This window comes from Tarenaya hassleriana, unplaced genomic scaffold, assembly GCF_000463585.1.
Source record: "Tarenaya hassleriana unplaced genomic scaffold, ASM46358v1 Cleome1, whole genome shotgun sequence".
NCBI classification, from domain to species: domain Eukaryota; kingdom Viridiplantae; phylum Streptophyta; class Magnoliopsida; order Brassicales; family Cleomaceae; genus Tarenaya; species Tarenaya hassleriana.
This window is the reverse complement of record NW_010960187.1, coordinates 6330578-6343473: the sequence shown is the minus strand read 5'-3', so window position 1 is coordinate 6343473 and position 12896 is coordinate 6330578. Positions and strand designations below refer to the sequence as shown.

General features: G+C 40.1%; 3 protein-coding genes across 6 annotated transcripts; all 3 read right to left on the bottom strand.

The window, feature by feature from the left end:
- Positions 1-900: 900 nt before the first annotated feature.
- LOC104815124 (F-box protein SKIP8-like) lies at positions 901-4125 on the bottom strand. Its single transcript, XM_010543448.2, has 4 exons — positions 4044-4125; positions 2603-3001; positions 1763-1959; positions 901-1326 (listed from the first exon to the last, which is right to left on the bottom strand). Exons 1-4 carry the CDS (start codon positions 4107-4109, stop codon positions 1071-1073), a joined length of 918 nt encoding a protein of 305 aa, XP_010541750.1. The 5' UTR covers positions 4110-4125; the 3' UTR covers positions 901-1070.
- LOC104815128 (probable inactive ATP-dependent zinc metalloprotease FTSHI 1, chloroplastic) lies at positions 3851-9265 on the bottom strand. Of its 4 annotated transcripts, none has more exons than XR_772046.1 (16): positions 8406-9265; positions 8226-8310; positions 7580-8014; positions 7439-7492; positions 7223-7288; positions 6784-6879; positions 6433-6561; positions 6294-6346; positions 5970-6165; positions 5701-5815; positions 5350-5624; positions 5038-5121; positions 4844-4956; positions 4491-4740; positions 4044-4401; positions 3851-3954 (listed from the first exon to the last, which is right to left on the bottom strand). XR_772046.1 is itself a non-coding variant. In XM_010543451.1 (15 exons), exons 1-15 carry the CDS (start codon positions 9113-9115, stop codon positions 4204-4206), a joined length of 2859 nt encoding a protein of 952 aa, XP_010541753.1. In that variant the 5' UTR covers positions 9116-9265; the 3' UTR covers positions 3874-4203. The 4 variants fall into 4 exon arrangements, 1 of the variants encoding a protein (XP_010541753.1); XR_772045.1 differs by having other exon boundaries at positions 3851-3941; XR_772047.1 differs by having other exon boundaries at positions 3851-3935.
- Positions 9266-9530: 265 nt separating this feature from the next.
- LOC104815119 (UDP-glucose 4-epimerase 5) lies at positions 9531-12333 on the bottom strand. Its single transcript, XM_010543441.2, has 9 exons — positions 12083-12333; positions 11474-11523; positions 11211-11346; positions 10986-11087; positions 10669-10896; positions 10436-10514; positions 10245-10327; positions 10050-10141; positions 9531-9915 (listed from the first exon to the last, which is right to left on the bottom strand). The coding sequence occupies exons 1-9, from the start codon at positions 12263-12265 to the stop codon at positions 9819-9821; spliced, it is 1050 nt and encodes a 349-aa protein (XP_010541743.1). The 5' UTR covers positions 12266-12333; the 3' UTR covers positions 9531-9818.
- Between the last annotated feature and the right edge of the window lie 563 nt (positions 12334-12896).

Genomic DNA, 12896 nt, shown 5'->3' with positions numbered 1-12896 from the left:
AATTTAGTTATTTCCTTTACATATCCGTTTATCATTTTGGTATTTTAAATTTTTTCCATTTGTTGGCACCTTTTTGCATAGATTATAAAAAATTTACACTCCCGTAACCGTGAAACCACTTCTCTCTCCTCCAAAACCACTCTCTCTCCCTATGAGAAGGCACCGCCGTAACAGAAAGAATCTCACTGCCTAACAAACCGCTTTTCGCGCGTCTTATATTACGTGGCACCCTCCCTCGCTTTTAACTCTGATTCCCCTGCCTAAACATTATTACTGTTATTATTATTATTATATGTTAACGGCTTTAACGTCAATAATTGAGCGGATGATTGTTTGAATGTGTATGTATAAGAAGAGTCATAGAGAATAATAATCGAGGCTTATCTAGCTACGATGATAAATTTTGACAATCATAAATACACTGTCAATCACTATTTATTGTTTCTGTTAGAGGTTAAAATAACCAATTTGGTAAACAATACAATTCTAAAGAAAGTCAAAGGTACTTCAAATTGTCATAGATTTGAGAAATACTAACTCACAAAAACTGAACCATGAAAACGGGGAGAACAAGAAAAAACACTTCTTGGCGAAAAATAGATTCTACGGGTTCACAGGAATTACGGAGCGTACGGTTGCGGTTACAGAAGCCGTTACGAGACGTCAACGGCCGTCACCGTTGTCTACCTCCGGGTAAAGCGACAAGGTCGGCGGCTAGTAGAGTTAACCCGGCAGAATCTCTTGGGAGGTCCGATTGTGTTCTTAACCTCACTTTTTGCACTAAATTACATTTATGCCATTTATGACGGACCGACATCAAAAACATGGGAGTGATGGATCTTGTGATCATCTGGTACACGTCAGATTAGGGCATTTTCGACATTTGGTCTCGGTCAACCATCAAGTAAATATACATGTTCTTGGTAATGGTGCCTTTGTTAAAATGGACAGTCACTAACTATTATACTCTAATAACATGCAGTTTCGTTCTTCTCCTCTTTTTTTCTTTGAATGAAACCAAAAAGAGAGACAAGGGGGAAAGAGAAATCAGAATGATATAGTTCAAAAAATCAATGGACAACAACCTGTTGGTCGACGCCGTCAATGAGCATAACAGAGCAGTGATGGTGAACCATGAACCACCGCCCATTGTGGAACTCGAACACGTTGGTGACGTGAAAGGGTCCATCGTCCACATTCAAGTACGCCTTCATAGTCACCCATGCCACTTCTCTCAGGACCCGAGCACGTACCTCGTCTACCTGAAAATCGAACCCTTGTTCCCAGCTGAAACAAAGTTGCCAGCTTTGCATTACGGCATTGTACCTACGAATGAGGCAAACAGAGAAAAAACGATGGTCTCATGTTATGGCTCGGAATCCACTGATTCAAGACTAATGGAGCTCTTTTCATGGAACTTAACTGGGATAATCTAGTCTCGGGTACTTTCCATCACATAAAACATGGTGATCTTTCCTCGTCATTCGAATTCGATATATTTCCAGTATTTTGTCATTTGAATTCAGAAATATTTCCAGTAGTTTGTCTAAATTAAACTAGGTAGACAGCTATTCATACCACTAGGAAACTGCACAGCAGCATTGTGCCATGTATATCAGTCAAATTCCCAGTGTACAACATCAGAAGGATCACATTACACCTAACGCAGAAAATAAGGGCCGGTGATAATGGAAAGACGATACTAAGACATTCCTTAGACGTTAGAACCAAAAGGAAGTGAGAAGAGATGTGGAATTGGTACCCGGAAAAGAATTCGCCTGAGGCGTGGATGCACTTCACATAGTCTGAGTTCAACCAGCATCGTGCCATTGCTTGAAGAGACCTCTCTCTAATGATGTTGAAGAATTCTGTATTCACATTCATGATTGCTCTAGTAGCTGCGTAGTATGCCTTCCACCCGTTAACTGGGGTTATACTATCCTGCTCCAAGGTAAAATCCTAGTAGAAATTCAACAAAGAAAACATGTCAGACCAGCCTTCAAGGGAAGCATCCGCCGTAAAGACAGACAAAATCCACTTATTCAAGATCTCGAGAATCAAGAAAAGGCTTGACAAACATGATATTTTAGTTGTTAAAACATATGCATCTATTGTCCAAAAGGAACATTAGTGAAAACACAACTCAACCATCCCGTGCCCTGGATCCCGGACACAAAGCTAATCAGCAGATGTATCGGCACGACGTCACCAAATTGTTGCAAAGCGAACTCAATTCGAATCACACTGCCGACGCAACTGAATGCTCCCTCCTCTTGTGCTGCCAAAAACTTTTCTGGATACTCTTACATAACAATCACATTGCGCAAATCCAGGGGGTAAATAGATTCTTCTCAAGAAAGGGTTTAACTTTCCGATCATTCCGAAACCATTCTGAATTTCCCTTTTTCCATCACCAGCCAAACCGCAAAGATTTCGTTACTCGTAAGCTAAACATTCTAAAACTATTTCTTAAACTCAAACTTCAAAACAGAACTAAACCAAGAAGAACCAGAGACACTTGAAGACAGTTTCTCAAAGCCAGCAATCGAACAGAGCAAACAAAAAGTAGACTGGATACATAATGATTACTGAGTTCAATTACCTTGTGATAAAGAGCCTTCCAGGCATTATCGTCGTTTGCAGCCCTCCTCATCAATGAATTCGTCATGGATAACCTGCACAAGCTAGGATAATCCAAGTAGCTGAGCGCGTGGGTTGTAATCTCCGGCACCAACTGCTCCATCATCGACACCCCCGGCTTATCATCAGCGACCAACGTTCCGTTCGCCACCATGGAATCCGTAGCCTTCGCCGTCGTCTCCGCTCCTCCTCCGCCTCCCTCCGACGCGGAATCAGGGATGCCGTTCACTTCACCGTTCGCCAGCGGCGTCGTCAGTTTATCGAGCTTTCTGCTGCGAGGAAAGGATCGGAAGGCGAAGAGAGCGAGGAGCAGAGAGAGACCGGTGATAATTGCGGCTACGACGAATAAGAGAGGTTGATACTGCGGCGAGAGCGACAGGAAGCAAGAGGGAACAATTTCCATCGATGAGACATGAAATACATGAACAAGAACACTACAGGAGAATCTTCGAAGATGACGAAATTAGGGTTTTGTGGAGTAGTTGCTTCTTTCTGCCGAAACCCTAGAATTGGAAATGGAAAATCTTTGGCAGGACGAGGAAGAGAGAGAGAGAGAGAGATGGCAACTTCTCCAACTCCGTAACTGACCACGGCAATGTTAACCAGTTGGTCATTCAGGAAATAGCCTTTAATTTTGAGGGCATTTTAGGTAAATTATCCCTCTTCAAACGACATCGTTTTACAATCTGGCAAATTAATCTCGCAATTTCCTGCTTTTTGTCTGTTTTTCTTTATTTTAACTACTGAACCTTTTTGTTTTTTCCCTAAAAAAAAAATTAAACACCTTTTGTCTACTTTAACATCTAATATCGCTAACTCCTATTGTTTTTTAATTAATGAATTCATGCTTTAAACTCCATAAAAAGATTTTCGAATCCAGCTTAATGCAAAAATTTTAATAGTAAAAGTGTTAATTTCTTGTAAATACTCTAATAAATCTCTTGTAGACGTTAAAAATACTAACCACCACGAAAAAACACATTATTATTATTATTATTATTATTATTATTATTATTATTATTATTATTATTATTATTTTTGTAGATATAAATATATTAAGCAATAGACGTACACAAGTGATAGTGGTCTTTGTCTCAATTTAGCCATATTTCTTAATGTGATGTACTTTTCAATATATATTTTTCCTGTTAAAAAAAAAAGGACCGGCTTATATCATAGAGAATATATTATAAAATAAAAAAACAAAATACCAAAGGCAATATTTAAAAAAAAAAAAAAAAAAACAGACCTCAACCTTAACATCCTCCGAGTGAAAGTTCTGAGCCTTTTGAGTTCTGAACCTAAGACAGAAATCTATGGTTTTGTATGAAATATATAAATCCCGATAAATTACCTACCCTATGAATATAAAACAACACACACTCAAAAGAGAGAAACAATACCTTGGCCAGTGCATTGAGATCAAACCCGCCGGAATCTCGCCGGATCTGTTCGGACGGCGGACACATGGTTATGTCATTGGAACCACAACCAAAGCCGAGTCACCGATCATTGTCCAGTCAGGACATCGGCCTAGTGGTTATGGTAAGACGCAAGCCGGATTCATGTAGAAGCGTTGACGTCGGTCGAGTGGTTGAGGAGGACGAGGTCATCGGAATCCCGCCGGAGATAGCCCGGAACAAAGGGGAGACTCGCCGGATTCTGTTCTTGTAAGAGGGTCGTTAACGGTGTCTGAGGAGGATAATGGTTTAATATCATATCCATTTCTTCTCCACTGATCTCTTTCTGATTCACAAGCACCTGCAAGAACAGCAAAATTTTCTCCGGACATGTAAGAATTTGCAGAAAAATAGCGATTTATGGAATGATTTTCAAGGAAAATTCTTCACCTTTACAGTCTTGAGTAGGGCTGTGTGGTGTTGTCTGAGAAGAGAGACAGTCTTCTTGTACATGTCCCTTGTGAGTTCTTCGCATCTCTTTGTGATTTCGTCATCCATGTCGAAGTTAACCGGCGGCTCGACGAGGTCGTAATCGTCGTAGAGAGATCCTTCGAAGTCCAAGCGTGGTCCCACAAACTTCACCCTCTTTCTCCAAGGAGGCAGTTCGCCATGGATGACCATCGGGTTCTCGAGGTTCCATCTGAAAAGAGAGATTTTCAGATAGATAGAGAGAGACGAAAACGTTAGAAACTCGAAGAAGAATGTGAAAGAAAAAAAAAGCACGACTTTGTTTACAAACTCACATGGTTAAGATTTTACGGGCGAGCCAAGAGGCGTCAGAGAGATAATCAACCGATGCCTTTGATGTGTCGGGTCCGTAGATAACCTCTTCGGCAGCCCTCCCTCCGAGGAAAACCTGTATATATATGGAATCCATTGCATCCCGCCATAAATTTGTGAAAGAAAATGATTAAAAAAATTCTCGTCTTATGGTTACCTGAAGACGATGAAGCAACTGTGGACGCCGCTCAAACATATAGGCTTCATCATCGAGCCGATGGAACACAACTTGAGATAGTGTCTGCCATTTCAACAAAGAAAATTCGCTATATTATACCGAAACCGACGTAAAATCCAGATCATAATGGCATTGCAAGCTATAAAATCATCAAAATTATCAGCATAGTAGGTAACTGTGAAAAAATGGCTAAGCAATTCTTATTTTGGCCTTTGCCTTCGTCTTAGGTCTTTGATCAATGGTTCTTGAACCATCATATGCTTGCCAAAAGGGGTATAAAAAGTCACATACTTGACCACGAGGGATGATCGATATGCGATCACACCGCTCGACCTTTGCATTCTCATAGCGTCTCAATAGATGGGAAGTGATGGCCACTCCAACCTCGGTAGTGGCTCTACGACATTGACCCAGATGGCTCAATTCTATGCCGATTCGTCTCGGCCCAACAGTGAGTCGGTCAACAGCGTCGTCCATGTCAGATTGAAGAATTGAGCTATGCCTTTTCCTGACTGCCACGAGCGCAGCCTCTTGGACCAACTGTGCGAGTTTCGCTCCGGTCCATCCTATAAACGAAATGAAATCATTTTCATATATAAGCCAGAATCGGCATATGTAATAACATCTCGAGTTATTTCATACCTGGTAAGTTGTTTGCATAGGATGACAAGTCAACAGAATCCGACATCTTCACTTTGCTGGCGTGAATCTTCAGAATATCCAATCTTCCTTTCGCATTTGGAGGACGGATTCTTATCTACATAAAAGATCTTTACCGATCAACACATTTTTACCGATCTTGTAATAAAATTTCCTATTTTTTGATTTTCCAACAAGAAAGCATGAAATTTGGAATCATGTCTATTCATTATTAGTGCCCTTTTGGTTATGTTTGTTGCAAAAGAACATACCTTCCGATCAAATCGACCTGGTCGGAGAAGAGCAGGGTCTAACAAATCTCTCCGGTTGGTGGCTGCCAAGAAAATCACACCCTTGCCTGTGTCAAATCCATCGAGCTCTATGAGCAACTGGTTCAACGTGGTTTCTCTTTCTTGAGTAGCCGCATTGTACAAGTGGTCTGTAGTTTCCTTGAAAATTCCTTGACGCCTAAGGTTTCAAAAACATGAAAAAAGGGGGTAAAAACAAGATATGAACACTGTATCAAAGTTAAAATCGTACCCCGGAATACAAACTAAGCATATAAAAAAAATCCTCATAAAACAATCGGTACCTACCGAGTTGCCAATGCATCAATCTCATCGATGAAAATAACCGATGGCCTGTTTACCTGCAGAATAATATCTCATCAGTGTTCGTTTCTTGAACATCTACACGAATTAAATATTAGAAAAGTGAGTGAGTGATCCCAATGACCTTAGCTCTTTTGAACAGATCTCTGATACGAGCTGACCCGACCCCAACAAGAACCTCGACGAATTCAGATCCTGCCATTTGATAGAACGGAACACCAGCTTCACCCGCAATGGCTTTTGCCACTAGCGTCTGTAATAACCAATGATCAACTCTAAGGTTGAGGCTCAACTTCTATAGCCAGAGATTGGATTGCTAGTTCTCATATGTTCTCGAAGTGTATGTACAAGAGTAGTCAACAAATGTAAACTTTTACTGGTTATTTAAGATTTACATTTTCTCAAATCAAAGATTAACAGAACTATAAATACTTTCCAAAAATTCAAAACAAATTTTGGAAAGGTAAACAAGTACCTTGCCACAACCAGGGGGACCCTCCAAAAGAACTCCATGGGGCGGTTTTATTCCCATTTTATCAAACAGTTCCGGGTTCTTCAAGTACCTCACAAGCTATTGGGAAAAAATGATAAGGATAAGAGACTATCAAGGAAAGTAAGTCAGTCTTCAGATAACATTTGTTGGTGGGAATGGAAACAATTTAACACATGATGAAATAAAGAGAAGGAAAGAAGACATGGCACTTATATTTAAGGAGGAAAGACCTTCAGAAAAGAAGGGTGAGAGAAATGATTCAAGGAACAAGACCAAACATAAGAAAGAAACAGGACCCAAACACACTTATCGGACATACTCTTGCACAAGGAAGTTTCGGGAAACAGCATACCATGAGACAAACGAGTATAAATCTAGGTGAATAAAAGAGTAAAGATTTTTTTCCAGAGACAAGCAGTACCTCTTGAAGCTCCTCAACAGCTTCATCAATCCCTGCAACGTCATTGAACTGAACCCCAGTTGAACCCTGAAATGACAATCATTTGATATCAAGAACTCAATAAAAAAACAGTATTGCATTCAAGAAATATGCATCTAGCACCTTGAAACTACACACAAGATGGTCTTTTCATTCAAAAAATGTGTATGTTATCAGTAATAACGTTTAGAAACTTACATCAACACGAGCTTCTGCTTTGGACTGAGAAAAAGCTATCCCTTGCCATAAATCCTGCAAAAGATATAAAGTTGGCAATCAACAGCGGAAGCTATATTGCCAGAAAATCATGAGATATTATCAGGTAACAGGCATTTTTACCCATTTCCTAAAGTTCTTTGGTCTCCGTGACAACGTGAACCGAACAAGCAGAACCATTGTCAAAACAACAATGAGGATCGGTTTAAGCATCTCAATGCTTGAAGACAACCCACCGAAAGTATAGAAATCATAAAGCTTTGAAAAAATCCCGCCACTGCCAAAAGCATCAGCAAGGTAATCCCAGAATCTTTCAAGAACGCCAAGGAATATGCTGAAAAAGAGTTTGATGAATGGCTTTGCTATAGGCCAAACAACATAAACTGTAGTAGCAAAAACAAAACTAGTAACTGCAAATACTGCTGAGGCTAAGAACCCCCCAACAACAACTGCTGCTGCTGCAATAACGGCTGTTACCATTCCAAGCTCGACCATCACTCTACTTGATATGGAAGACGCAATCGGGTGAGGGAATTCAGGCACTTTTCCAACCCAAGACTGCAAAAAAAAGGGCATTTGAAAGCTGAGAAGTTAAGCGAATACCCAGACATGATAAACTCTGGCTGTAATTAGAATCTCCATTCACATAAACAGTCTCAAATCCCACCATTTCACACCAGTTTCCACTATTCCTACCAACTATATAACAAAGAAGAGTGCAGCATTATAATCTGATAAGTAATTTCCAAATGAAAAAAAGACTGATCACCGTCATGTGCTTTTCTATTTCATTCAGTGGACCGGCGTATTCCTCCAGAAGAGCTTGAGCTTCTCTTGAATCAAGCCTCATTGCCCTATCGACAAAACATAACCATATGAATCAGAACTTCCACTTGAAAACCGTTAAACAACTAATGTCTTCCTCATTCATGTCATCGAAATAATTCACCATTTCGTTCTCTGCAAACTCTTCTCTCCGGGAATTTCCTTAAGTTCCACGACAAAATCTCTATAGCCGCTCACGTATGAAAGACCAGAAGCTTCCTTCGATGTCAGCAGCTTAACTTTATCACTCTTCACGGCTTTGCTGAAATCTTCCGAACTCATCTTCGGCAAATCTCTCAGATTTTTCTCGAATTCTTCTTCCTCAGATAACTCTGGCCCAAAAACTTGCTCGGGCACGTAGAGTTTTCCTCTGTATTCCCTCAGGATATCCTTCAAATAAACAGACCCATTCCCAGTTTCGCTGCTCTTTTCACTTTCACCGGTCTCTTTCTCCATCGCGGTCTTCGAATCAAGCTTTCTTCTGACAAATTCAAACACACCCGCATTGGCGCCTTTGCTTAAATCCTCTCTCTCCTTCAGAGTGTACAACTTATCCCCGATTCGGTACCTCGGCTCCACTTGGCTAGGGTTTTCCTTCAAGACCCTAGTCACGAAATCATCACCCGCGACATTGTTCGCGTCACCGGACCGCGACAACCCAGATTTCAGTTCGCACAGAACTGTAAACGAACGACGCAGAAGCGGAGCTCTCGATCGAAATTTCCCATCCAAGTTCAACAAATATGCCGGTCTTCTGATCGATTTCGTGGAATTGGCAGTAGAGTTCCGAGGGAAACGTGTACTGAATGAGAAGACGGCGTCAAGAGAAGCCATTGCTGACAAGAAACATGTATGAAAGCTTCACCGAAGGGTAAATTTAAGCAGGAATTGCATCTTAAAAGTTCTTCCCTCGGCCTTATCCGAAGGCGAGACGAGCGATAGGGTTTTACCGGATTTGATTTTTTTTCCTTTCTCAGGATTCTAGTGATGAAGTGTTGTTGCGTGTTTGTTCATTGCGCCCCTTTTTATGAACCCAAAAAAAGGCACCTGTACCGGGCCGGTTTACCCCGACTCCGACCGACAGAATCCGTTAACCGATGTTTTGGTCTGGTTACCAAATAATACTAGCTGTCAATTTTAATCACTACGGAAAATAAAGGTGGAAAATATGTATACAGATACGTTTATTACGGTTTTTAAGATTGAAATTAATATGGTACACATACAAATACAAGACTACACAAAGAACGAAAGGCAAAAGAAACCACCATAAGATTTTCACCAAGACAAATCGTAAAGAAATTTATACATCAACAGAATAAAAGAAAGTAAAATAAAATTACAGAGAGCGAACCGGAAAAAGAACTGCATAGAGTAATACCAATCCAAACCGTGAATATATTAGACCGATCGATTTGAAAGGTGTTCCTAAATCTGACTGCTTATTATTATGCCTTTGTTTTCTGTTTAAATGTGTGTAGATAATACATGTTTAATAATAATAATAATAAATTACAGTAATGAAAAAAGGGGAGAGTTAATTGGTGGAGGCTGGAGATGAGTCGTAGCCGAGAGGGTTCTTGCTTGCCCAGTTCCATAAGTCCCGACACATCTCCTCGATCCCATACTTGGCCCTGCGGTTTTATTCAATCAAAACCACAACAAAACATATATATATATATATACACACACATTCGTATTTGACATATAACCTTCTTTCCTAGTTCATTGCTCAATTGATCTTGACCCTTAAAAAAAATGAACTTACTTCCAATTCAACTCGGCTTCTGCTCTTGCCGTTGAGGCGTAGACAACTTCAGCATCTCCTGGACGGCGTCCGGCGATCACGAGAGGGATTTTCTGATTGGAACCATAAAAAAAAACATTATCAAGAATTCTATCAGTACTTCAGTTGGGTTTGTTTGATTATGTCCAAAAATGACAACAAGGTTTTAACTTTTACCTTTCCTGATGCCTTCTCAAAAGTGGCCACCATTTCCAGGACGGATGTCCCCTTCCCCGTTCCCAGATTGTAAACCTCGCAACCTAAACCAAACGAAAAAAAAAAACCAGGATCGTGCCCTATTCCAAGAATTCTGGGATGGATGGATGGATGAAGATTGGAGTAGGAACAAAGGTCTCTCAGAATCATACCGATCTTGGGATCATCTAGCTTTCGCAGAGCAGCTATGTGTCCATCGGCTAAATCCACGACATGGATGTAATCCCGAACCTGAAAGGAGAGAGACCCTTACATGAATCCATAGGATTGATACCCAAGAACTGTTTTCTAAACCCTTAGCCATAGCCACTGTCTTGCAAGTGAGAGTTGGTTGAATTCCATTTCAGACAACTGGAGATATGTTTTAAGACAGATAAGACATTACCCCTGTTCCATCCTTTGTATTGTAGTCATTTCCAAAGACAGTGAGGTGAGGTCGCCTTCCAACAGCAACTTGCTGGACAAAAGGCATGAGATTGTTGGGAATTCCGCGAGGATCTTCACCTATGTAACCGCTAGGATGCGCCCCGACAGGATTGAAGTATCTAAGCAATATGATCTTCCACTCCGAGTCAGAACGGTATACATCACGGCAGATTTCCTCGATATAAAGCTAGAGAGACAACAGAAATCAACGGTCAGACTACAAGTCTCGGTAAGTTTTGTTTTTTTTTTTCACTTAAATTACCCAAAAGGAATTACCTTTGTCCGCCCATATGGGTTCAAAGCAGATATCGGGGATTCCTCAGTGCAAGGAACCTCCTTTGGCCAACCGTATACAGTAGCGGATGATGAAAAAACAAGCTGGAACAGAGTAAAAGTTCAAAAGAGAGACCAATCATGAGAAACAAGAAAGACAAAAGCTGAAAAAGAATATGAATAGAATAATGGGATTCAAGAGAGAGGGAACATGTGGAGAATATTTACATTTTTGCAGCCGTGTTTCGCCATGACTTCCAACAGAGTAATCGTTCCAACCAGGTTATTATTATAATACAACAAAGGCCTCTGCACACTCTCACCGACTGCCTTGAGTCCAGCAAAGTGTATCACCGCATCAAACCTATGATTGCACGTTCACCAAAAAAAATTGAAACCCAAATATGTGGAAACACTCTAAATCACATCTATATACACACATTTCAATTATATGAAACAATCCAAATTATAGGGACCCAATTCCAACATACTTTGTCTCTGAGAAAATCTTTTCAAGAGCAGGCCTGTCACGGAGATCCACCTGCAGGTGAAAACGATGCAAAGATTTTAAGCCTCTCAAACAAAGCAATGGAATTTTCTGCAACTGCAGGCTCATATAATCATTATCAGTATAAAACAAGATAAAATTCTGATTCACTCTGATAAAGAACATCCCCAGTTCGGACAGATCACCTAGTCAATATATAAATACTAATGGGAATTATATTATATATATCTTTCACATGGCAGTGATTTTTTAATTCCAAATTCTCCTTTGGCCGAGCTGCGATATGAGTACAAAGAACTGGTAATAATTAGTCACATGGAGTCCAGAAAATTAACCAGAACCTCAGGAATCAAACCATCTTCGAAAATCGATCTGTTGCTCCGAATATTCGGCCAAAAAGGCAAGAAAATAGCCAGAAGGAGTTGATAATTCACAAGCCAGGGCATAATCCGATAACCATGACAATCCCAAATCATATCATACTGAATTCCAAAACAAAATTCTTCACGCACACGTTTCCGAGACCTAAGAAGCAAAATCCGTGGGCAAAAAATTCGAGAGATAGCGAGAAGGAGACGAAACGCGATGGAACCTGGTGGAAGGAGAGGTTGTCGCCGTGTTCGGCGGCGAGTTCCTTCACGCGGTGGAGAGCGACGGCGGATGAATTGTCGAGATTGTCGACAACGACGGCGGAGTAACCTCCCTCCAGCAGCTGAAGCACCGTGTGACTGCCAATGTATCCGGCGCCGCCGGTGACGAGTATCTTCTTCGCCATGGAAACTGACACAACAAAAAAATGTTTTTTTTTTTGTGAGGAGTGTTTGTTTGGGATTGTGAAGGAATTTGGGTGGGTTTTATAGAGAGATGAAGAAGTTACGTGAAGAAATTAAAACATGGAAATTTGAATATAACGCAGATTTTACGTTTAGAGAGAGAGAGTATATAGAAAATGGTGCCACGTGGCATTATATGGTCTGGGTGCGAATATACGAACTGAGGCCGAGTTCAGTTAATACCCTTCCAAATCTTTTGATTTATTGTTTTTAAGGAAAATATTTTCCTTATTTATGTTCTGAAATTACCGGAAATATCTAGATTCGTGATTTTTAGAAATTAACCACAATGTTTTTAGAAATTAATAAATAGAGTTTCGTTATCCCTAAGTATAGATTGCAAAAGGCCAGAAGATATTTATGCATTTTCTATTTTTTATTTGGATATATATATATATATATATATATAAGTCGTTTTTTAAACTATATAAGTTGTTTGTTTTGCTAATGGAAGTTTCGCATTTGAAAAACATTTCTCCAGAAAAACCGGGTTCACGATATTTGAGAATTTCCGATATATGATATTGTTTCCATATATATATATATATATATATATATATATATATATATATA